Source organism: Anopheles moucheti, chromosome 3 (genome assembly GCF_943734755.1).
Source record: "Anopheles moucheti chromosome 3, idAnoMoucSN_F20_07, whole genome shotgun sequence".
NCBI classification, from domain to species: Eukaryota; Metazoa; Arthropoda; class Insecta; order Diptera; family Culicidae; genus Anopheles; species Anopheles moucheti.
Window position 1 is genome coordinate 75,954,997 of NC_069141.1, and position 25,336 is coordinate 75,980,332.

The window sequence follows — 25,336 nt, forward strand, 5'->3', positions numbered from 1 at the left end:
ATGCATTTGTGGACTCGGATCTAACGATTAAGCACGCTAAAGTGTACGTTTTTGTTGGTGTAAATGCCTGAAAACTTAATATTGTATATAAGAATAACAAACTTACATATTACGTGTAAATAACTTGTACAATATTATTAAAATTATTGATGTGTATTCCACAACTAGCCGTGATAAACATGGCAGTTTGTTTCCACATATATACACCTTGACATAGAGGTGTGCAATCTTAAGCCGACTCTAAACTTTCATGTGCACAACCAATATGAAGCTGATAAATTTCTGCCGCATGCTTTAATGTGAATGTTGATGCTAATGACGGCATATCCGATTTTTTTTTACGGCAATATTATAAAAATTCATTTGCGTATCACCTCCATGTCGTAATATCGCATCCTATGCCGTAGCTTATTCATCCATCGTTTCATTTGGTTAGTTGTTAACATTTAGGACACATGGCCTCTAGGTGGCAGTTTCAGTGTAAATAGCGGTAGTTGAGCTGTTCGTGTTCGGCACAAGGAAGGCACTGGAAGAGGAATATCGTAGTTTCTCTGGATAATTGTCTGGCAGAAGAAGAATAATTTATGGATATCTGTGCAACATTGCTCAGAACCTGAACACAGGACTTCTAAAAACTGATTTACTTGCTGCAAACATAATGCTATAACATATTAAACAAAATGAAACTCCAACACCCAGGATCGAATACAACGCTGCACGTGTACATCGCAACCACGTAACCACGTGAGCTCACCACGTGTAAATCGCATGCGGCAAAATTGCACAGCCTGTATACAGACCCTTGCCGATAAGTATCCAGTTTATTGCACTCGCACACGTCATCGTCAAAATGTTGTTGTCAAGTATTATGTACCAATTTTACATAAAAGCAAATAATTCTTCGGTAATCAATAACAGCTATTTAATATTGTTTGTTTCTTCGAATCGCAGCCTCTTTCGTCTGTTGGGGATTTTCTACATCAAGATGAAGACACACCCGGTGTTTGAGTGCAATCCGCCAACCGTCGACATATAAACACATCAGTTATATTGTCACCTGGTGCTGTGCTACAGTTCATTCGGTCGTCGACGAATGAAGGTTTCGTCGAAAATGACCCCGATTTTCTTTCATCGAACTAAGCAGTGCGTTCTTCCTGACGAAACTTCTGGCCAGTGATTGTAGCGAAAAAGCCAAACCACCCGTACGACAGGAATCGTCGAAGTAATAATCTCACGTACGCCACTTTGCCCCGTCCACGGAAGGCAAACGCGACGAATACGGTTTTTGCACCGACACGGAAAAATCGTTCATGCGGGATTTCACCTCTGTGTGCAGTGTGTGTTTTTCGATTCGTATGGAGTTTTTGTGTGATTTGGTCATAATGATAAAAAAACGATAAATCTTTCGATACTGTGTTTGCACGACGATTGTGTTCTGTAAAGTGAAAATCTATCCACCACATTATCGCAGCATTCGGGCATCGCTTTTGCTCGCTTGAACCAGTCTCGCCGTCGGTCGGTCGATGTGAATTACGAATTACGCCAAGTGCAAACAAAAAAGTGAACAAGCCGCCAGGCAGGCAGACCAGCCAGCCAGCAGCACCCCGTTTTTCATCGTGCACTTTTGTCTCCCGCAATTGCCGTCAAATATGCTACTGATGTGTGTAAATGTTTCCCCGTGAAGTGTTTGCCTAGAATCCGCTGAGGAAAAGGGGGAAAATACAGGAAAAAATATGTTCGCATCGTGTCCTTGGATGAAGAAAAATCCACCTATAGCAATTGGATATCAGACTCAGTGTTGAAGGAAATCAGATCCATTACACCATCTTTTTTTCTTCCCCGTTGCCCCGTTCAATTGTTCTGCTGGCACCGTGAAGCTATGGTAGCATCTGAGAACGATGAAAAATAAATCTAAAAACTCTTTGACGAACGGAAGTGGCAGTAGCAGTGGGAGCAGTAGCAGCAGCAACAGCAGTGGCAGTGGTAGTGATAATTACGCCAACGGCAGCACCTATGGGTCCTCCGGAGCAACGATGACTGGTGCGGCAGGAGGAGGCCCGGGGTCGAACAGTGCCTCCGCTGGGACGATCAATGGAGGCGGCAGACATGTTCAATCTTCGTCGGGCCTGAGTGCTGGAAATTCGCCGAACCGTGGTTCCATTGCGACCGCCGATGCCGGAGCATCGTCCGGTCCGGGGGTTGCTGATTGTGCGGATGAGCAGCAAGAGCAGCAACCGATGAACTATCACAACCATAATGCTCATCACAGTAATCGCAACCATTTGTATCAGCAGCAAAAGCAGCAGGGTGGCAACCGGCCGCATATATCGCTCGACAAGTGCGATGACTTTCAGTTCAGCGTTCCACCGGAAGCTCCTGTTTTCGAACCGTCGGAGGAAGATTTCAAAAATCCGCTCGTCTACATCAACAAAATACGGCCGACGGCGGAAAAGTATGGAATCTGCAAAATACGACCGCCGAGCGTGAGTGTACCCAATTATTTAACTTTGTCTGTGCTCTTTTTTCCACCGTGGTTTTGCATCCTTTATTTAATCTATAAAAATGTTTGCCACGCAAACAAACTCTGATAGTTTTACCGTGCAGTCAAAAAAGGAAACACCTTGTAAAGACAGTGTCGTTGCTAGGAAACTGAGTGCAAAGCTTATTTTAGGAAAAACTAAGCACAAGACACAATTTTTGTTCGGATATTAACAATTCTTTTCATATCGATTTATCCTTTTTTTTTACCGGTGGATGACAACGCACCCTCAAACCCTGCACAGTCCTGGCAGCCTCCGTTCACCGTGGACGTGGAAAAGCTGACCTTTACGCCACGCATTCAGCGGCTGAATGAATTGGAAGCGGAAACACGCATCAAGCTGAACTTTCTCGATCAAATTGCCAAATTTTGCGAGCTACAAGGAACGACGCTGAAGATACCGATGGTCGAACGGAAACCGCTCGATCTGTACACGCTGCACAAGATCGTCAATCAGGAGGGTGGTTTGGAGGTGGTGACGAAGGAGCGCAAATGGTCGAAGGTGGCGTGCCGCATGGGTTACCAGCAGGGCAAAAGTGTGGGCTCTAATCTACGCATCCACTACGACCGGTTGCTGTATCCGTTCGATGTGTATCGTTCGGGAAAGGTGGTGGATTTGGCCAACATCGATCCGGAACCATCGGAAGATTGTGAGTATGAGCCCCACTGTATCGAGTCGCGCCAGCAGGTGCAACCACCGATGACGGCTGCACGGCGTTCGCAACGTTTTGCCCAGCAGCAGAGCAACAGCAAACCGTCGTCGACGGCCGGGAGCAGTGCAGGCGGCAGTGTGCGTGGCTCATCGGATGAGATGTCGCCGAGCAAGAAGGAGCTGCGGCACAGGAGTATGTTGGAGTTTGCAAGCAAACTGGCGGCTGCGGCACGCGAGCAGGCGGCCAGCAATGGCAGTGTGGCGAAGGAGGAAAAGAGTGCGGTCGGTGGAACGCATGGGTACGACCCGATGGCAAAGTACATCTGTCACATGTGCAATCGGGGCGACGTCGAGGAATCGATGCTGCTGTGCGATGGGTGTGATGCATCGTACCACACGTTCTGCCTGATGCCACCGTTGCAGGACATTCCGAAGGGTGATTGGCGATGCCCGAAGTGTATTGTGGAGGAAAATTCAAAACCGGTGGAAGCATTCGGGTTCGAGCAGGCGCAACGCGAGTACACGCTGCAGCAGTTCGGCGAGATGGCGGATCAGTTCAAGTCGAACTACTTCAACATGCCGGTCCATCTCGTACCGACCGAGCTGGTGGAGAAGGAATTCTGGCGCATCGTGTCATCGATCGACGAGGACGTGACGGTCGAGTATGGGGCCGATCTGCACACGATGGATCATGGCAGCGGGTTCCCGACCAAAGCGTCACCGTATCTCACGTCGAACGATCAGGAGTATGCGGAATCGTGCTGGAACCTCAACAACTTGCCAGTGTTGGACGAATCCATCCTTGGCCACATTAACGCCGATATCAGCGGCATGAAGGTGCCGTGGATGTATGTCGGCATGTGTTTTGCTACGTTTTGCTGGCACAATGAGGACCATTGGAGCTACTCGATCAACTATCTGCACTGGGGCGAACCGAAAACGTGGTACGGTGTGCCGGGGAGCCGGGCCGAAGATTTCGAGCTGGCGATGAAATCGGCCGCACCAGAGCTGTTCCATTCGCAACCAGATTTGCTGCACCAGCTGGTGACGATCATGAATCCAAACATACTGATGAACGCGGACGTGCCCGTTTACCGGACGGATCAGCACGCGGGCGAATTTGTCGTTACGTTCCCGCGCGCGTACCATGCCGGTTTTAACCAGGGATATAACTTTGCCGAGGCGGTTAACTTTGCACCGGCGGACTGGATGAAGATGGGCCGTGAATGCGTCAATCACTACTCGAAGTTGCGGCGGTACTGTGTGTTTTCGCACGATGAGCTCGTGTGCAAGATGGCGCTCGAGCCGGACAGGCTTAATTTGGGTATTGCAACGGCATGCTATATCGATATGGCGGAAATGGTCGATACGGAGAAAAAGCTGCGAAAGAATCTTCTCGAGTGGGTAAGTCACAAAAATGTTGCTTTACATTTGGATGGTTTAAAGTGTTTTGATTGCATTACACTCTTTTTTCCTTATCTTTTGTCTTCCTCTTCGATAGGGTGTATCCAACGCTGAGCGAGAAGCATTTGAGCTGTTGACGGATGATGCCAGGCAGTGTGAAATCTGCAAAACCACTTGCTTCCTTTCGGCCGTCAACTGTAAATGTACCAAGAACCTGGCCTGCCTGCGCCATTTTGCCGAGCTATGCGAATGCCCACCGGAAAACCATACCCTCAAGTACCGGTACACGCTGGACGAGCTGCCGCTGATGGTGCAGAAGTTGAAGGTAAAGGCCGAATCATTCGAAAAGTGGTTGTTCCGAGTGCGCGACGTGCTGGATCCGTCGGTGGCGAGCAGCATCACGCTGGAGGAGCTGCAAAGCATTGCGCACGAAGCGGAAAGCCAAAAGTTCCCGAACAGTGTCATACTGGAGCGATTGAACCTGTCCATACTGGAGGCCCAGAAGTGCATTACGGTCATACAGCAGCTTGATATTAATAAAATTCGCACGCGCACACGCAACTCGCTCGAGTGCGCCAAGTACAAGCTGTCGATGGATGAGCTGGAGCTGTTTATCAATGAAATCAACAATCTGCGGTGCGTTATACGGGAGGGCGATAGTGTGCGGGAGTTGCAGCGCATTGGACAGGAATGGCTGAGGCAGGCGGATAAAGCGTTGAAGCAGCGGTTTAAGGACACCAATGTGCAGCAGCTTAATCAGCTGGTCGAGGACGGGAATGCGCTGTGTATCGAGCTGCCGCAGATAACGGAGCTGAAGGATCGGTTGACGCAGTACAAATGGTACCGGGAGGTGCGAACGTTGCGCGAAAACACGGTCGATCGGCTATCGCTGGAGGAAATCAAGAAGCTCATTAACGAAGGCATGCGAATATTACCGCACACAGTATTAGAGAAAGAGCTGTCCCAGTTGCACGGCATTATGCTGCAGGTATGTACAGCGCAACGCTTAAAAAATGCACGCTTAATCAAACGAATCATTCTTTTTTCTACATTTGCAACATTGGCTTATTACAGATCGTTGATTGGGAGCAGTCCGCTAATCAGTGCTTCAAAACGGAAACACAGCACAAGATCAGTGAGATCGATAGTTTACTTGAGCGGGCGCAAAACATCGAAGCATTTCTACCACTTGCCGGTCAACTGAAGGATGTGCTGCATAAATCAAAGGAATGGCTGCACGCGATCGAAACCCTTGAGAGTAGCAAAAATTACAACTTTTTCCACACACTCCAAAATTTGGCCAATCGCGCCAAGTTGCTACCGGTAGAGATGGAGAGCAAATTGCTGTGTGAAACCATTTTCGGTACAACGACTGCCGGTGGGGGATGTTACAATCGCAACGGCGGTCAAATGTTGTTGTTTAACTCGCGTGGTTTTATCGGTGCCAGCAGTGATGAATGGCGCAGTAAAACGGCTTCAACGCCTTCAACGTCGCTGAAGCGGAAACGGAACGGATCAATCTCGAACTTGGACGATCCGGTCATTCCTACCAGAGGGTTGGAAACGATTATGAAAAAACTTAAAGAAGATGGCAGCATCGGGGAACACGATAAGCGATTGTTGCGGGCAAAGTTGCTGCTGGACTGGAACGAAACGGACGGTGGAATTGGAAGCAGTAGTGACAAACACATGCTTGGAAGCTATGACAATGTGCAGCCGCAGCAGCAGCAACTGCAGCAACATCGTCTAAATAGCAGCGGTTGCGACGTAGTGTATCATTGCGCCAAATGCTACGAGATGGTGGCCAAAGCAAACGTGCTGCGAAAATATCGCCACAAGCAGCATCACCATCATTGCCGACACCATGAACGGCACAGTAGGGTTGCCCTAAAGCAGGAGCAGAATCAGCATCAACAAACTACTACTACTATTACTACTACTACTACTAACACAACTAATCTGTCGGCCATGGAGCAATTGCTGCAGATAAAAACATTGTCGGAAGATGATTTTGTTGCTGACAAAGGAACAAACGAAAGGGCAACGGCGGAAACAGATGCCGGAAGCAGTTTTGATGATTTTTCGTTCAAATTTGGCGAACATGACGATGGGGACGACGAGCCAGATGACGAAGAGGCGGCAGATGAGGTGAAAGCAGAGGATGAGGACGATGATGATGAGGAGGATGAGGCTGCCGGTGTCGGACAGCTGGGAAGGAATGGGTGCCATGGTTGTAAACCACCGGACGAATCGGGCGTAGTGAAACCATTACTCGCATGCGGCAGGATAAAGGCGGAACCGTTGGATATTTCCCCGGAACGCAACAATGTGAAGGAAGAGGCTCAAACGCGATACGGTTCTAAAGGTGTCGCACCGACAACACTTTGTCCAGAGAGCACTAGTCAAGCATTGGAAGCACTATCGGCAAATGGAAGCCGAAGTTCCAACGGTCCTTCTCAACAGTCCGACAAACAGCGACAGGAACAACACCAACAGAGTAATGTAGAAAGTTTATGATGAAGCAACACACATCGGTACATGAAGGATCGGTCTTAAAAATAAGCGTGACACGGCCGCGGCGTCGCTGAACGAGAGTAGGGGCTGGACTGAACTGAATTTTTCATATACTAATTACAGTATATTCTCGCGAAGAATTGACAGTTTGTTTTGCAACAAATGTGCGATGGAGTTGAAGGGTGTGTAAAAAAATAGATAATGGCCCACCTGCTGGCTTCTTGTCATCCTTTGCATGACGGAGGTCAAAGTAAATGAACAAAATAAGAAATGGATGATATGATGATCGGTGTGCGAGAGTAAAAGGGAATTTTGCTTAAATTATTAGGCGCTAGGCTCCGTTTTTTGTTAGTTGATAAGTTTTTGGAAGCAGAATTGTCCCTAGTTGATACGATCGTATCGTAGTGCCGTGCAAGGCGAAACACTTGAAACAAAAATCCAAAAGTTTCGTAAGTGTTTTGCACTTCTGCTTGTATAGCTCCCCTCACCTGTGCAGAAGATGTGTTAGTTGATAGAAAAGCTAGAAATGTGGGTAGTGGTAGCAACAACAAAAAAAAAAAAAGGTACCTAGAGTTTGGCAATGTAGTCCACATCGACACATCCTTACGATCTTTTCTTACACATGTTCGTTTGTTCTTTTGTTGCTTCGCGTAAAGCACATTGAGCATTACAATAGCTATTGTATCGTACGGAAGTTGAGATCGAAAGTGGCTTGACACATGCACTGGTAATGTATTTAACCATATGTACACGCATGTATGCGCCTCCGAGGGGGATGTCGGTGCAAGATGCTGGCACATATATATATATTCGCGTCGCCCCGTTTGCTTGCGGAAGAATTATATGTGATGATGCGTGTTTCCAATAGGCACACATTTTAGATACCCGCCCTAGTTACAATAGGTTTGTTTTAATACTTTGTGCATTAGCGTGTGACGACAACGACGATAGTGGCGTCTCCTCGGCGAGGGATAGTGTTAATATTGCAAAACCTGATCCAATAGGTAATGCGTACTTTTAAAATTGTACCATATGAAGAATGTTTCGCGAGACCATCCAGTTCCAGATATCATGTTTGTGCAATTTGGGTTCGAAATAGACAACACACACACACACACACAGTGGGCATAGTTTGGATAAGTATTTCATTCACAATTCTTGTTTTGCTATGGTATGGTAAGGCTATTGCATCCAGGTTCCTTGAGCAAACAGGGGTGATGTAGATCTCTATGATAAGGCTTCACATGGCTAACAGTCTCACAGGATTTGGGGTAACAAACAAAAAAAAAGAAACTTCATCCTGATGCAGCTCGCGCTGCCCATTCATGAAACCACACTCATCACGCACCTCTATTGCACCTTTGGACCAGACCGTAAGGGTTTAGAATTATTTTGTGTGCGTTGCTGTGACAATGTGGTGTAGCAAACAGGAAATCATCCCCAATATTAAATTATGCAGCTCTGTTTCGTTTTAGTAATAAAGATTTAAAAAAAATCAAGATTAGCCGTAAAACCGTGTGTTACATTTTGTGGTTTGTATCACTTATCTCAAAGCTCCTCAGTGATGCTATTGCACAGCGAGAGTAGTTCAACTGTTACGTTTCTAAATTATTAAAATATGTTTCATCTGTATCGTTCTCGTAGCGCTGTAATCAACGATGTAACGCACAGTAACATCCACTACGTAAGATATTAAAGCTTGCACCACTTCCGGCAGAATATTACGGATCCGTAGCACCGTGTAACGGAGATTACACATTCTTAATATGGGAGACAAACAGAAGGGAGAGCCTCACATATCGATGTAACATGTGTCCCTCGGCTAAAGTGATCGTCGTTTTAAGATCACGACGCTGTGACTCAGCTAAAGGTTGTCTTTGGCCTTTCCCTCGTGGATGCGATCTGTATTCTGCCCCCCAGAAGTCAATGCACAGCAGAATATATCACGTACTTGATAATTGAAAACTTAAATTGACCAACGTCGAAATCCCATTGGTATTCTTCCACAAGCAAGCATAAGGTTATGGACTGCGGAATGCATTTAACGCATCTGCGATCGTTTACATGGGCAATCCAAACAGAATTGTATGTAGCACACAAGTGCGTAATGGGCAAAATAATGTTTAAACCTTGGTGTCCAACTTCATTAGGCGATATGCTTATTACAACTTCATAGGCGAGCCTCCAACGATTCCTATCGGGTATGCAGTGTACAGTAACTGTAAACCCAAAAACCGGTTTTAAATTTTTCTTCATATCTCCAGCGTCCCATCTTGAACTCTGATCGTTCATAATAGCAAAAACAAAAACTGCTCTCAATGATCCCAAAGTGTCCTCCCAAGAACAGCAGCAGCACACCACACAAATAACCCAAATCACTACACGGAACTGAGCGAAAATATAGTGTGCAGCGTTTGCTTAAACCAACAGGCTTTTGTGTAGGATTTCCATCCGTCACAAGGATTTCCCCCCCGTGCGAGTACGAAACGAATGTATTCATAAACAATTTTTGTTTGAGCGATAAGACAGATTAAGGCGTCTTCGGTTTTAGCTTATCAGTTTGTTGTAACAAATTTGTAAATTCTTCGTTGGGCTACAGCATTAGTTTTCATGTACGGTGCAGCATTCGTCGAAGGATCGGCCGCTAACTAACTACAAATATTATACCCACAGTGCCATAACCGGTCCCAGCGGCACGTCCGTAGTGCGTGGTTAGGAAAGGGCTCCGTGCTTATTGGGAATCCCCGCCGAATCAAGAAATCCCTGAATGCTAGTATGGCACGGTACGATCGCGAGAGCGCACGGTACGAACGTGAGCATCCGCTGCGGCGGGCAATCCCTCCAGAGAATACGGCATTGGACATGCACAGGGACGAATACGCAGCATCGCGTTTTGTATTAGCTGATCGGATCAAGTTTATAAGGGTCATCTCTCATCTCTTGAAGTTCCTTGATAACCGTTTGGAGAAGGGGCCGTTAATGTGCCGGTGTGAGTTTACTGTTGTTAAAACGCGGCACTATGGACAATGTGGTTCTAAAATTTTAACTCATTGTTAGGGAATTATTGTAAAATAAAATAATAATTCTAACGCGCGCAACCGTCAGGATACAGGAACATATTGCAATCAAGCCTTTCCTTACTGGAATTCTTGGTTGTACATCATTACACCATAGTTTCGAAACACTTTCCATCGAATGATCGTGATCGCTTAATTAACATATGATAGCAGAGAGGGGCGGGGAACGAATACAACATTTCTCCATGCGTTGTTTTAACCTATTGCTTTGCTCATCGTGCGCCCGGCATAGCTGTGTGTGAGTGTGAGCTGCTTAACGAAAGATGATCTTGCCACTGGAATCTTGCGATTTGAGCAGGCACGATCGGATCAGTCAGTTTTGGACCTCTGTTCGTGCTGGCGGAGATCGCACAGAACATTGCGTGTAGCCATTTCAGGGCTGCCTTAAAAAGAAACTGAAGTGTTGGGTGGCTACTGCAAGTGGGTATCCCTGAAACAATACGTCATTTTGTACATAGTACCCCGCCGTACGTGATGGGTCTCCAAAAAGTGCTGTTGGCGTTCGCACTGATTGCGACCTTCAGCGAAGTGTTATCACGTGAGTTTTGATTTCATCTCAATAAGCAGTCACACAGCAGTTTTTGTAACCTTTTGACCCCCCCCCCCCCCTCCCCCACCCTTGTATGTGCCTTGCCATTACTGCAAAACGGGTTAATAAATCATCCAACGAATAAGGCTGTGTTTGTGCAACGTTTTGTTTTTGATCGAACTATTCCCCCTGTACAAACTTGCAGAAGAGGACCCCAAGTGCGTAACACCGACAAAGTCGGAGGGATTCTGCGTTTCAATTGAACGATGCCGGAACATCTACTCGATCGTCACCTCACCAACACCACCGTCGCGAGGGATACAGAATTATATTAACCGTGCTGCCTGTACGCTGCCCGGTGTGGAGCGTAGCATATGCTGTCAACCGGTGGAGGTCGAACCGGTCCCCGTTACAACCACAACTACCTCAACAACCACCGTTGCGCCACCGGTCAAAATCGGCACTGCGCCAGAGTTGATAGTTGGCGTCGATCCCGATCCGGCCACATTGAACTGGAACCTGCTACCGACGACGGACTGTGGAACAATAACGATCAACCGGATAGCGCACGGTAATGCGACTCGTGTGTTTGAGTACCCCTGGATGGTGCTGCTGCGATACCTATCGAATGGTCAGCTGCTGGATGGATGCGGAGGATCGCTGATCAACAACCGTTACGTGCTGACAGCGGCACATTGTATTAAAACACCCAGCAGGCTGCAGCTGTAAGTATCAAGAGGTCGACTAAACGCTTCCTTCTGTAATATATGCTCTATTCTATATCTTCATACAGATCAAAGGTGCGTCTCGGTGAGCATGACAAGCGCAAGGAAGAGGACTGTCACGTGTATAGTGATGGTGAAACCGAATGTGCGGAACCAGCGATCGAAGTTGATATTGCATCGATGATCGTGCATAAAAACTACAATCGCCCGATCAAATTTCGACACGACATTGGATTAATCCGGATGGCCCAGGATGTTAAGTATAGTGGTAAGTTGAGTTGAGACAGTAGCATTGGCGTCATTTCCAAACCCCACACCCTAATGTTTGATGTAAAATCATGATACCGTCTAGATTCCATCAAGCCAATTTGCCTGCCGGTAAATGATGCCGTAAGACGTAAAGTGTTGACGAGGTACATCATCACCGGTTGGGGTACGACGGAAGAGCAGTCGCTGTCGGATGTGTTGCTGCAAGCCATCGTTAACAATGTTCCAATACCGGAATGTCAGCAAAAGATGACCGATAACTTCCTGCACGTGACGCTTGCCGACGAGTGGCAGCTGTGTGCGGCCGGTGAAGGCCTAGTTGACTCCTGCCAGGGTGACTCCGGTGGCCCGTTGGGCTTCAGTGTGGACGTATCCGGGGCTAAATTCGTGCAGTACGGTATCGTTTCGGCTGGTGTGAAATCGTGTGGTAAGGAAAGTGTGCCCGGAATTTATACGCGTGTGGCCAGCTACATGGATTGGATAGTGGCCAACATGAAACCTTGACAATAGAGATGTCCTAAATATCCTCCAGCTAGGCAACGACAAACTATGTGAAATAGCAAATAATGATATGAGATTAAAAATTTGATACACAAAGCAATGATGGATTTGTTTTATCATTGAAACATTTAAACAATACGATGGACTAACTATCAGCACAAAAATCCCTGAGAAGGTTCGTGAACTTAATATGCAGGCGTAAGATGATGATTACAAACGTGAACGTGAACGTGGGCTATAGCTAAAGTGAAAGCGCGAAATGTAGCAAAGAGGGAGCTGTTAATTATAAAAACAGTCTTACTTTTCCCACCCATATGTGCCGTGTTCTGATGATGCTATGCTAAGTTATGCAAAGATTGTGTGCACTCACTACTGGCGATCGTTTGCTGTAAGTGTGTGAGATGTGGTGATGCTGGTGAGCCTTCAATCTGATTCACCATTGATAATTGAAAGCGCAAAACCATCTTCAAACCATCCATGCTACCCCGGAGCGCATGGAATCGCCATTCTCATTTCACAGTGATCCCGGATCGCTAGGGATCACAATCCCCAAACAAGACATCATTATTTCCATGCAACGGCAACGGATTTCCGTGATCGGAACAACCAATCCATCTTCATCAATTTTAATATTGTTCTTGTGATAAATAAAACAAAAATTATAATTGATTTATCAGAAAATGTGCATCAAATTAAATATTAAATGTTGCATAGCACGTTTCTATTAACGCGCGAAAAGACCTGTGAGCCGCTTGATGAGCAAAAAAGGGTTTCATGGTTGTCGAACCCAAGGGCTCGAATAACCGGGCTTACCTTTTCTGTATTTACTTTTGCTGGTGCGCAATGTATGCACCTTGGCAGTGCACGTGCTGACATGTGCGTCAGCTGCAAAATGCTATACAGCACTGTTCCAAAACATCAACAAAACAACAAGCCACTTTGCACCGCTAGTCGCTTTTTTGGCACCAATCGAATTAAGAAAATAATTTGTTAAGAATATGTTACTAGCCGTGTAGTGAGACCGCATCATGAGTCGTATCCAGTGGCGTCTTCGTGAGCTTCCAAAGAATATAAGGTAAACATTGGTGAAACAGCAGTTTGTGGCTGTAATTGGTAGAGGGAAACCTGTTCCCAACAGCTAGCTGTTGTATTTGGGGGTGGTGTTGAGGCTAATTCCACTATTTTTGCTTGTTTTTAGTCAAACTATTCGGTTTCGCATTCAGTACGGCAAGCAATGCATTCGTTCGCTCACCTACAATCACCATATGAACCAGTCGTACGCGTCGGATGTTTGTATGGAACCGATATTTTGGTTCGTTGACAATTTCACCCATCTTCTAGGACCGGTAAGTACGGCACGTTTGGCATCGTGAATGAAAAGCTGTGTTAAAATGTTTCTAATTCCCTCTTGGATGTGTTGTCCAGTTTTTTGTCTTTGCCGTCGTATGTCTAACAACTGCCGTCGTAACGATATGCTACTGGATCGGGTTGCCGTACTGGTGGAACAGAAATCGTTACATGACTGTGTTCTTGCTCGCAGTGGGCCATTGGTTGCTATTAAATGTAGTGTACAATTTCTATAAAGCTGCCTCCGTATCGCCGGGCTATCCACCGGAGGTAAGGTAAACGAAATAGGGTTATAAGCCGCAGGTGTGTATGTAATATGTGTATTTTTGTGCTTTTGCAACACAACAGAAGGAATTGATTGTGGAAGCGGTTAGCATATGCAAAAAGTGTATAGCACCAAAACCTCCTCGTACACATCATTGCTCAGTATGTAATAGATGCGTGCTTCGAATGGACCATCACTGTCGTAAGTTTTCGGTAGCTTATTTTAATATCAGACTGATACGGTAACGGTACGGTGTTTTTCTTTCAGCATGGCTTAATAATTGTGTCGGCTATCACAACCATAGATATTTCTTCCTGTACATGTTGTACACCACAATTGGCACTCTCTTCATCATATCGTTCGGATTTGAGCTGGGCTACGGTGTACTGTTTCTCGATGAAGATGGCTGGAAGGAAATGGAACCACTGCAAGGACACCCAGTGCGGTTCAACCTTTCCGGGCACATAATTCCAGTGGTAATTAAAGCAATGAGGCATGGTTACAAAAGCCCGGCCACCTCTCGTTAGTCTTACGTCTTTCCATCCATTTTAGACTGAAATGAATGACTACGAACATGACGGAATGGCTCCTGCTGAGCATGACTTACCTATACCACACCCAAACCACCGGTCGGGTACCATTCACGGGGCGATACTGTTTATGGCGCTGATAAATGTGGCCACCCTGTTCGCTCTTGGTTCCCTTACCGCTTGGCACAGCACGCTGATCACACGTGGTGAAACCAGCATCGAGGCGCACATAAACAAATCGGAAACGAAGCGACTTGCAGCTATGAACAAAACCTACCGAAATCCGTACGATTTCGGATCGCGCAACAACTGGAAACTGTTCCTGGGTTTAACGCGTAAGCGTACCTGGTGGCGACACATAATGCTACCCTCCTCACACAAACCGGAAGGCAATGGACTGACATGGTTAACGTACGAACACGCGTTTGATAGTACTGACGAGTGGCCTTAGACTTAGAGAAATTTCACAGGCCACATTTGTTCTTTCCAAACCGGGGTTTGAAAACTAGTCATCAGCAAACAGTCGACCGCAAATTCTCAGTACTATCGTACGTAAAGTTACCGAACGCTTCTGGTAAATAAAACTCACTTAAACATTCCTAAGTGTACAAATGCAACCAGCTGAAGGGTGTAAAGTTAGTTGTGACATTTTAAACTTTTGTTAAATTGTATTTCATATTGTAATATAGAGTTGCCAACAGATAACTGTTGTTGTTCCCGTTGACTTAAGCCTATCGTTCAACGATGTCTTTTACCCATGTCAAGTGTACTGCAATTCGGGACAAGATTGAAAATGTTTGTCCAGTTGCAGAATTGAAACATCCCGCAGTGTAGGACGTTGTACCCACGATCAGCGGAATACGAGTGCCGTTGTAATCAACGATTCCTTCCACCGGATTGCCAGCCACATCAGCGCAGACCGTACCGGTGGCATAATAGTTTTCAATACATACGTTTTCCGCGTCCGCAATGGTGTTGTCGCCGCTGGGTAATGCTCGGCAGTCTGCATTGTACATGGCGCTTCTCGGATAGACATGTATTTGTCCTGAAACATAATTGGGAATTATTCTTGGGCATTACGCAAGTGGTCGGTACCAAGCTCGTACTGCTGTGACCACTTACCAGCTGTACCTCTGCCAATGGTATATAGCTTCAAAGGTACCATATCACTCTTGGTCCACAAGCAAGCTGGCAACATGCTGGAAGAGAATCGAACCTGATTCTTCAACCGTATCAACGCCAAGTTGTAGTTGTCCTTTAACCTTCGCCCATAGGATGGGTGATTGATGATCTCGTCTATTTCGTATGTAGCAGGACTTCCAGCTCCAAATCCCAACCCGACCGTCCGCAAACCACGCCCAGACGCTAGACAGCTAGCCGCACTAATTACGTATCGATCACTCACCAGAACACCCGTGCAAGGCCATGCGTTCTGTTGGGCGTCCCCGATCGCAGCAATGTGTGGGTACTCTTCCACACCGATCGGTCTACCCTCGGACGGGATGTTTTCGAACTCATCAATAGGCGGACGTTTGTACTGTCTCCAGTACGAAACACAATTGTTAAGCTTATAACCGGATCCGGTAGCAGAGAGGCGCGTTGGACGTGTGGATGCAGCACCGCAGCAAACGATCGGTTCGATGCCGTGTTGACATACGGTAATGGTTCTTCCCATAACGCCCCTGGAGCACGACGAATATGGCATGCAGGATCCTCTTTGTCCATCTGGTAGCTGACAGGATTGTATCACCGAATACGTGGCGACATTTTCGTCCGAGTTTGGAAACACGATCTGCCTCTTGTTTCTGGTTGATCGGAATTGTCTCCTTCTATTGTTATCGTTACGCAATACCGTCTGTTCTATCCATCTTATGTGGGACGCGATCTTCACGTAACTTGCCTCCGTCCCAAAGCCACAATCATCACCGGCCACGGTTAAACCGAACACGTACGTATAGTACCGATCATGATGCCAGATTTCTCTTTCCAATGGTCCACCGTGCTCGATCTGGTGGGGAATAAGTATTGTAGCGTATGTTTGTTAAGGTGAGTTTGGAATGGCAAATTTCACACATACCCGGCATGTTCCAGGTACCAGAGATTGATTATTTCTAGTGCACATGATCTTGTTGCCCGATTGCCAACCGCAAGTGCTGCTGTCTGCCCTCATTCTGGTCAACACTAGCGTATTATCTGTGGGCAAAAAGATAATTGGCAGAACTGTGGAGCTGAAGGGAATAACGAGAAATACATACTGGTCGATACAGGATCATTATCCATGAGATAGTTGTTCATGTTGTAGGGACCCAATCCAGCCATTTCGTAGAATGGAAGCGAAAGCGATTCGGTGTTCAGTATACAGGCAGGCACTACGTTCGGCTCCAATCTGTAAGAATCCCATGCGAATAGTGTGTCGTAGGTCATTGAGACATTATGTAATGGCCGCCGCCTTTGTACCTACCTGATGTTACTGCGAAGTTTAACGAGCGCTATATCATTATCGATTGAACCACCGGTTCGGTAGTCAGGATGCTTTATGAACTGCTCGATCTGAACGATCTGCGATTGCGGGTGATCTTCAAAGATATCTAAATCACCGGCCTTCACGTAATCGGGTGTTTTATTCAGAATGAAGCGATCACAGTGCGCTACCGTGAGGACATAGTTCTCATTGATCAGCACACCGCCACAGTTCCACCGGATCTGCCCGGTGGAGGTGCTGTATCCAAGATAAACCCGATGTTTCGCTACCGTTTCCAGATCCATGTAGCTCCTCTCTGGCTCCACAAACACTTTATCTCCTATACGATTTGCTACCATGGCTTCCTCAATTTCGCGCTCATTGATATGGCGGGCGGCACAGGCTACAAAAGTGGAAGAGTTCGTACCGATATAAAGCGAATTGGTTGTAAAAATAAATGTATGTATAATACGCCATACCTCTAGCATCGAACGATACTCCTGTTTCCGTTTGTATCCAATCGACGTACGAGGAGACTCGGGAATATACTGCCGGTGTTGCTGTTCCACAAAACCTGCCAAACGATGTAATACCCACAACGAACGGTATGAGCCGGTTGTTTGCCATCAGTTTGATCTGCAGCGGACCACCCGAATCTCCGTAACACGTATCCATCCTTTCGTCGGCCGCACAAAGTTGCTGATCGATCAAACCCTGGCGCCGTCGACGGCCCGCGGGATAGAACCGACTGCAGGCGGAATTATCGACGGGCGACAGCTGCACCTTCAGCAGAATCGGTGTACGTTCGCCACCGAAACTAGTTTGCCCAAAGCCGGCCGCTTCTAAGCGACGCATCGGGACCTGGGCACCGGTCCAGAGGCATCCCGGCACTACCGCACTGTTCAGTGTGACTGCACGGTCGAGCGTGATGAGCGCAACATCATGATATTCCGCACGAAATTCATGTTCCGGATGGCGCTTGAAGCTCGCGATGCGGTGTTCCTGGGCAAACTGGTTTTGTGGATCGTACAGTCCTGCGGTGATGTCAATCACACCCAAACGTACCACTTGCGGGGCCGCACTGTTCAAGGACATTTGGGCGTTTAGTAACGGGCGTGCAGGCAAACACAATGATTGATTCCGATCCTTACCCATCAGCGTTTACAGCGCAGTGCGCTGCCGTTAGCACGTGGCGCGTCGTTATGAGCGATCCACCACAATCGAAGCTGATCGAACCGTTCGTCTGTCTCCAACCGATCGCTGCCATGTGTGCGAATTCTCCCTGCCTTGCGGGCACACCGTAGATTGGATACACGAGGTAATAATCGCCATACTTATGATAGCGTAGATGACAATCTGCGGGCAATGCATAAGGCGTATTATTATTTTATATTTATTATCTCCTAAATCTTACACACCGTTAAGCGTTTGACGGACGGTTGGCAGGAAAGCTTTGTTGATGTCCGTTGGAAAGACACGCTCCGCCGGTTGAATCCGGTTGCGAACAAGGCAAAAGAAGTGAACAAACAAAACGAGAAGGACTCCTTTGATTGAAGCCATTGTTTTTTGTTGCGTCTTTTCTAGCCACTTTTAACAGCGTTCGTACTGCAGTACCACCACGGTTAGATGAAGCCGGTTTCTGCCCTCACGGGAGCACCTGCTTTCAACTTCGCAGTGCACGCGTTACTGGATCTATCGAGCGCGCTCGGGTTTGATAGAGGGCCCCCATTTTATGTCCACCTTTAATACGCACACTTAGAACGTGCGCTGTAAAGTTGTGGAAGATCAACAACATCTCTAGAAGGCGTGTATAATGAATGTATGCGATGCATTTCGTTGACCGACGCTTTAGGTGGGAATTTTTGTCGTTACGATTGACGACGAATAGAATGAGGAGGACTGTGTGAAGTTTTTCTTCTCTTCTCATTTTTTAATTAATCAAACGTTATATCTTCAAAAGTAACCTCTCGGTTGATGGTGATAATTAGGGGTGAGATTTAAAAAAAATCACACTCGTACCAGTTTACTTTGATCTTGTTGTTAATAGCAAGTCGTAATTAATCAGGCAGCGTAGGGGGATCTACAGTTAATTTTGATTCAATTAGCTAAAACCTGCTCAAACCGTAGGAATACAGGGAATTCTGACTCATTGATGTGTTACATACAGTAGTGCATCCGCATATTACGGAATGCACAGATTTAAAGCGATGAATGCATCAAATGATACTGATAGTGTTAGAACGATAGAATACTGATAGTGTTAGTGATAGAACGTCCAAATATACTCACAAGAAGAGAGAAACGAAAGGCAAATGTTTGAAAAGAGAAATATAATATATTTATTTCATGGTATAATGGGAAGATATAAACATTTTTTTTGTATGTATGCACGTAGTATCAGAGACAATACTATTCCCTTCCTGATTACAGAAACTTTGCTCTGGTCTGATTAGTAAAAGTTACATGAACTCATCAGTAACGTGTATAATGTATATATAAGTTAAATATATCGTGTTCAGCTTTACCTTACCAAAGCAATGAGTCACGGCACATTCAAAAATCCCAAATCATATGGTGGGATTTACCCTGTCCGCTATTAAAGAGATTCCAAAATTGAAAACAGGTTTTGTGGTGTGTTCGGCCTATTTCGCTGTGGGGCACAATTGTTGCGCATAATCAGGTGCCGCTTTTAGATGACAATTTATCTCCCGTTTCATCAGTAGCGGCTAAAGCAATCTGTAAGTGGAGGCACATGTTAATACGAAAAATGTCGATGACTGAAGGACGAGGGTGCGTATGAATATTACCGGTCGCCTCTAACGGCAAGTTGGTGATCGTTTCCAACCACTCGTAGTACGATCCGTAGCGCGTGAAGACTGCCGGACTTTTGACACCGCAAGCCTTCCCGATCGACTTGTGGCCGATGAGAAACGGTACACGCTTCCCGTTCCGATTGATGACCAGCTGTAGCGGAGAGCTGTGCATATTCTGAAACAATGGAGAAACAATAAGCAGGATTAACTTGCAATATAGCGACTACTACAGCACCTCCCTTACAGAACATTCGGTGGTGTCGGAGTTCATGGCACAGAAACAGCAGAGCAGCACGCCGAAGCGAAGCTTCGGGATGGGATTGTAGTATTCGTGACACTTTTCGGACGGTACCACATCCAACGAGGTCGACTGGAGTGACAATCCGCGCCCGTTAGAGCTGTCCCCAACCATCTGTACAATGCCCTGCTTCATGTGTGGCTTCAGTATGCAAGCCGGTTTGAAGCGGCCGGCACCGCCACTATCGGGACTCGCATCGAGATAGTACACAGCCATGTTATGGTATTCGAACTGCGGTTTGTAGCGATAGTGCAGCGTGTGGTTGACGATGCGAAAATGCATAACATTGTTCGTACCGGTGCCGAAGCGCACCGTATCGAGGGTGGGTTGATTTTTGCCGGTGATACAGTGCGCACCGGCCAGCACTACGTTTCGGCCAAGGTATGATCCACCGCAGCGGAATTCACGCGTCCCGTCGGGTCTGGTGGATCCGAGCAGTACCTGGAACGGTGAGACACAAATTAACACAGTGGACAAAAATTGGTTTCCGAACGGATTGTGAACGGACGTTAACATTACACATTACTTACGATGTGAGAAGTTTGGTCGTTGTTTTGTTGTACGCTTTGGGCGACGATTTCCCGTATGCGTACAGCGAAAAGCAGACAGAGCGATAGAAGCAGCATCGCCGTAAATGACTTCATCTTTGTAACGCGATCCACTACGAAATGTGCAGCGATTCGGATAGGATCAAACGTAGAACCTGTTGCTCGTGTGCGCATCAGTGTTAGTGATGGAATACGGCTCGGCTCGTTAATTGCTGTGCTTTTGTCTGAAGCTCGAGGGCTTTTGCCAGAAGCTGTTTATGAGGAACAAGTATTACAAGAAAACAATTAAAGATCAAAGAAAGAATTAAAGATTAAAGAAACAATAATATTACTTCAATTTTTATTGCTTAAGGGTATTTTACATTCGATCTTTTTTTCACTTATCAACGGTTTTAATATGTTGCAATAAAATAGTAACTGGTTTAAACATACCTTGCCTTACATATCTTCACGAGAAGAAATCCCATATCAGGAAATCCCATACCCCCCTACAAACTTAATCTTTACATATAAAAAAACAAATATTGTCAGCTTAGTTTGAAGTGATTTTCACCATGTGATCAAACAGTCAGTCATGAAGAGCGTTGAAGAGTTCTTCAAAATGACATTCAAACGATCTCTGACCGCTGGGACATTATAGCCTTAAGCAAGATTAACAGCTCGTTCACAAAATCAATATGGTTTTGTTTTTTTTTTACTTAACCCAGTATAAGTTGTACAACCGATTATCTTCTCATTTGAGTACCCTTTCAAATATGCAGCTGATACCTAAAAAAATCTTCCACATGGTCAAAGGAGGCGTGGTAGGCCCAAATTCGAGATGGTGTGATGACCTGTAGTGCCGGATAAGTATGTAAGTGGTAGTAGTAGTACCTAAACAGATGGAAACACTGATAAGGAAAGATATCTACACGATAAGAAGCATATTCTATAGGCGTGCTTTCGGGAATTCTGCTTATTCACGTATCATATCAGACGGTTATGTCGATAATCGATAAGTGCACAGAACACTTTACGTCATTTAGACAACCACCAATCATTTAGGATAAGATACACATTCAGATTACGAATCCATACGCGTTAGGATTGTGAGCTTGTTCTACTGATACCATTGTGATGTACTTCGAAACACACGAATCATGATAATAGAAGAGTTGGTGCCCCTGATTAGATGAACAATAGAATTATTGTTTTATTGGTAGATGATAGACCCAAAAATAAAGTGTAAACATTTCCGTTTATATTTTATTGATTTAATGTGCCTGTTACATATTAGAACTAGCGATTCATGTCCCGTCTGTTGAGCTAGTCAGATTAAGCGTTCAGAAAACGTGTTAGAGCATCTACCAGCGGGTCGACATTGCGATCGAGCCATCTACGATTAGCCGTAAGTTGTTCCTTGATTTCGGGGGCTACCGAAGGCGCATAAGTAGCGGTGGCAGAGTTCAATACTTCCATCTCGGATGGTTCCGTTGCGTAGCGAGCTATCTCCAACAGTACCTTCGGGATGTTGGTGTGGTAGACGGAGTTGCTGTGTGAAAGAAATGAATGGAAAGAAGGTTTAACATTGTCCGTTGTCGTTTAAGTTCTGGCACGCAAAAACGCACCTCGTACGTTGCGAGAGTTCCGACTGCAGCGATGCTACGACATCGGCGAGTGGCACCTTCGACGCAACGAACAACCGATGCAGCGCCTTGGAACGATCAGTTTCACTGAGCGCGAATAGGTATTTGCCATACGAATCCACCTTCGTCATATCGATTCCCGTACAGCTAAGACATTGTTCCAGGTACTGCTGAGTGAAAACGTTGTCAAGATTCTTATCGACGAGCGCGTGCGAAATCTGTTCTACGAATGCTTTGCGTTGGTCAGCATTAACTTGCCGTAGACCATTGCACAGCAGTGCACCTTCAGCTGTGCTGTAGTAACGTTTTACACCGCGTGCCACAGAGTTAACGGCAGACTGTGCGCCAGCTTTGCATGATTCACTAGCACTGCAAGCCAGCTCGATCGCGATCGAGCGTAGTTCCTGGACCGAGGCGGAATCTCCCAATCCCTGTTCGAGACCGTATTTCTCCAACATAGGAGAAGCAAGCTTTTCCACAAACGTTTGCAGCAATCCGGATGCCTTTGGATTGCCGCGCAGCAGTGTCTGCATGTGGCGCAGGTTATCGTACGCAACCATCCAGGGAACGTACTCTGTTTCCTTTGCGAGATAATTCAGCAGCTGCAGTACCACCTCATAGTTGCCTCCGCGGGAGTGGGCAATGTTGAGCGTGTCATCGATCAGCCGGGCACGTGCGGGAGGATTAAAAGCGGTGTGATCCTTATTCATTCGCTCGACCAACTCCTGCAGCATGGCTGCGTCGTACTCGATACGGTAGTAGCCGGTCGAGAGGGGATTGAACGAAACCGTTTCGCCCTCGGCAGTTGCAATCGTGTACGATACCTCCGACACGTTCGGTGGCATCCAGAATGCGGGCAACATCTCAAATGCTGTGTCACTCGGTGTCGAGTAGGAAATCGGTATCCACCAAGAGTTGGTGAACGGTTGCTCTGGCGGATCCGCAGCGACGTACCGTTCTTGCGTGAAGTAGTACTCATCGCCATCGCGACGAATTTTCACCAATGGGACACCGGGCTGATTGGACCAGGATCTGAAAATATCCTGCATGGAAAGAGAAATGGGCAGGACTGCGTCTTCCTCGGCAGCCTGCGCAAGACTGTCGAAAAGATTGGATTCCTCAACCACACCATGGTCTTTGCTGTAAACAAAGGTAGGGATTTGAATGAAAACTTCTAATAATTTGATGTCAGGGCCAGTAAAACGAACTCACTTTTGCTGAATATAGTAGCGCAATCCCTTTTGGAATGTTCGCTCGCCCAATGCGTAGTTCATCATGCGAAGAACAGAGGCCGATTTGTCGTATGCGATCGAATCAAACAGCCTAGAGATACCCTGGCGCGTATCGATGTAGTACGTCATGGGGCGAACAGTGAGCGAATCATCGGCCCTCAGTGCAGCCTGCAGTGGGCCAGTTATGAAACGCTGACGAAGGTTCAGCTCCGGGTGGCTCTGGGTAGTAAGGAGGAAAGGACATGCAAATGGTTTGGGTCGACGAAGCGAACCGATACAATACGTACAATATCTCCCACGTAGTACTGATAGAGCCGTGCGAAACCTTCGTTCAGCCACAGGTAGCTCCACCATTTCGGTGCCAGCAGGTTGCCGAAAAACTGATGCGTATACTCGTGACCCACGATCGTTACGACGCCGACCTGCCGTGCTTCGCCTTGCTCTGGTTCGTAAAAGATAGCCGACTCCCGGTACGTTACCAGGCCCCAATTTTCCATCGCTCCGGCACTGTAGTCCGTATCTTTGATTGCCACATTGTCAATCTTGGACATGCTGTACTGCTGTCCAAAGTACTCCTCCATCGCACGCATGAAACGCGTGGAAGCATCGACCGAGTAGCTGAGCAGATGGGCCGAAGAGGGCTTCGCCCAGGATGCGACGGCTAGCTGGGGCTGGGACAGTACTTCACGCTCGTACACAAAATCGGACACCAACCAAGCGACCAGATAGGTCTGCATGCGTGGCGTTGTGGCAAAGGTGGACAACTTTTTGCCACCCTCCATCATCTGGATTCCCAGCAGCGGTGCGTTGGACCGCGCATGATACTCAATACCGCACACGATAAAAATGTCGTACGTCGTCTTTATACCGGGTTCATCGTAGCAGGGGAAGGAGGTTCTTGCATCGACCGATTCGAACTGCGTTAGTCCAAGATATCTGCCGGAAGGAGAAACAATGACGGATTTCCCTTGCTTCCTACACTGTGGTCGCGTTTTTTTTTCTCCACCGATACCTTACCTAGTAACACCTTCATCATCCTCGTAAGATGATAGGTAGAATCCTGCCTGATCGTTACGATCGATGCTGTTGGTGAAGTCTATTTCGAGCGTGTAGGTACCACTGTTCGCTGGCAGCGTGGAAGCAACATTGATCACGAGGAACTCCTTCTCTTCGTCGAACTCATAATTCTTGTAGGCAACCTTCAGACCCGCACTGTTGCGTAGCTGCAGACTCGTGATCACATTGCGCGAACTGTGCAGCACTATTTGATCGGTCGATTCCACCACGTTAATTCGGATTTGCACATTTCCAGTGTAGTCGAAGACACCACGGTGCACATCAGTATCCAGTCGAAGGGTGTAGTGCGTAGGCACCGTACTATTCGGCAGCCGGAAGGTGTCGAAAGCTCGACCGGACTTAAGGCCACGGGCCTGAACGCCACTAGGTACTACTGCAACGAACGCCGATAGCAGCAGCACACCACAGGTAAGACCGCACAATTTCTTCATCGCGAAACCCACTGAAACAACCGACCGATCGGTTCGAGTACTACCAACGGTGTCCGCTATTTATATGAAATGGCGAAAGACTTTAAGACAACGGTGAAGTTCCGTATCTTATCACGAGCACAGATAAAACGCCTGGTTTAGAGTAGGTTGTGCAGTCAATCATATGATGTTTAGCCTTCATAAGTGTTGACATTTCGCATTGGGCTAGTAATTTGAGCACATACGTCAGATTCGATTCGATAATCTTCTCATTTGACTACACCTTCAAATATGCAGCTGATACCTAAACAGATCGTCCACATGGTCAAAGGAGGCGTGGTAGGCCCATATTCGAGATGGTGTGATGGCGTTGGTAGCGTCAGATAAGTAAGTAAGTAGTAGTAGTACCTAAACAGATGGAAACATTGATAAGGAAAAATATCTACACGATAAGAAGCATATTCTATAGGCGTGCTTTTGGAATTCTGCTTATTCACGTATCATATCAGACGGTTATGTCGG

At 46.6% G+C, this 25,336-nt stretch overlaps 6 protein-coding genes across 6 annotated transcripts; 3 read left to right on the forward strand and 3 right to left on the reverse strand.

Annotated features, from left to right (window-relative positions):
* The first annotated feature begins 1,705 nt into the window (after positions 1-1,705).
* Positions 1,706-8,608, forward strand: LOC128302019 (lysine-specific demethylase lid). Its single transcript, XM_053038731.1, has 4 exons — positions 1,706-2,483; positions 2,784-4,595; positions 4,693-5,583; positions 5,670-8,608. The coding sequence occupies exons 1-4, from the start codon at positions 1,899-1,901 to the stop codon at positions 7,110-7,112; spliced, it is 4,731 nt and encodes a 1,576-aa protein (XP_052894691.1). The 5' UTR covers positions 1,706-1,898; the 3' UTR covers positions 7,113-8,608.
* Positions 8,609-9,793: 1,185 nt separating this feature from the next.
* LOC128301011 (serine protease easter-like) lies at positions 9,794-12,817 on the forward strand. The gene is made up of 4 exons (XM_053037301.1): positions 9,794-10,724; positions 10,921-11,440; positions 11,509-11,708; positions 11,793-12,817. The coding sequence occupies exons 1-4, from the start codon at positions 10,661-10,663 to the stop codon at positions 12,209-12,211; spliced, it is 1,203 nt and encodes a 400-aa protein (XP_052893261.1). The 5' UTR covers positions 9,794-10,660; the 3' UTR covers positions 12,212-12,817.
* Positions 12,818-13,137: 320 nt separating this feature from the next.
* Positions 13,138-15,049, forward strand: LOC128305928 (palmitoyltransferase ZDHHC16). Its single transcript, XM_053043570.1, has 6 exons — positions 13,138-13,283; positions 13,407-13,554; positions 13,634-13,825; positions 13,904-14,021; positions 14,088-14,296; positions 14,373-15,049. Exons 1-6 carry the CDS (start codon positions 13,237-13,239, stop codon positions 14,799-14,801), a joined length of 1,143 nt encoding a protein of 380 aa, XP_052899530.1. The 5' UTR covers positions 13,138-13,236; the 3' UTR covers positions 14,802-15,049.
* Positions 14,970-18,473, reverse strand: LOC128305927 (transmembrane protease serine 9-like). The gene is made up of 8 exons (XM_053043569.1): positions 18,230-18,473; positions 17,963-18,167; positions 17,291-17,892; positions 16,812-17,214; positions 16,606-16,736; positions 16,428-16,543; positions 15,473-16,358; positions 14,970-15,395 (listed from the first exon to the last, which is right to left on the reverse strand). Exons 1-8 carry the CDS (start codon positions 18,369-18,371, stop codon positions 15,082-15,084), a joined length of 2,799 nt encoding a protein of 932 aa, XP_052899529.1. The 5' UTR covers positions 18,372-18,473; the 3' UTR covers positions 14,970-15,081.
* Positions 18,474-19,205: 732 nt separating this feature from the next.
* LOC128305929 (serine protease snake-like) lies at positions 19,206-20,572 on the reverse strand. The gene is made up of 4 exons (XM_053043571.1): positions 20,453-20,572; positions 19,869-20,363; positions 19,619-19,799; positions 19,206-19,547 (listed from the first exon to the last, which is right to left on the reverse strand). The coding sequence occupies exons 1-4, from the start codon at positions 20,564-20,566 to the stop codon at positions 19,528-19,530; spliced, it is 810 nt and encodes a 269-aa protein (XP_052899531.1). The 5' UTR covers positions 20,567-20,572; the 3' UTR covers positions 19,206-19,527.
* Positions 20,573-21,704: 1,132 nt separating this feature from the next.
* On the reverse strand, positions 21,705-24,841 carry LOC128303569 (glutamyl aminopeptidase-like). The gene is made up of 5 exons (XM_053040559.1): positions 24,345-24,841; positions 23,615-24,263; positions 23,308-23,546; positions 22,078-23,235; positions 21,705-22,001 (listed from the first exon to the last, which is right to left on the reverse strand). Exons 1-5 carry the CDS (start codon positions 24,833-24,835, stop codon positions 21,785-21,787), a joined length of 2,754 nt encoding a protein of 917 aa, XP_052896519.1. The 5' UTR covers positions 24,836-24,841; the 3' UTR covers positions 21,705-21,784.
* Positions 24,842-25,336: the final 495 nt, after the last annotated feature.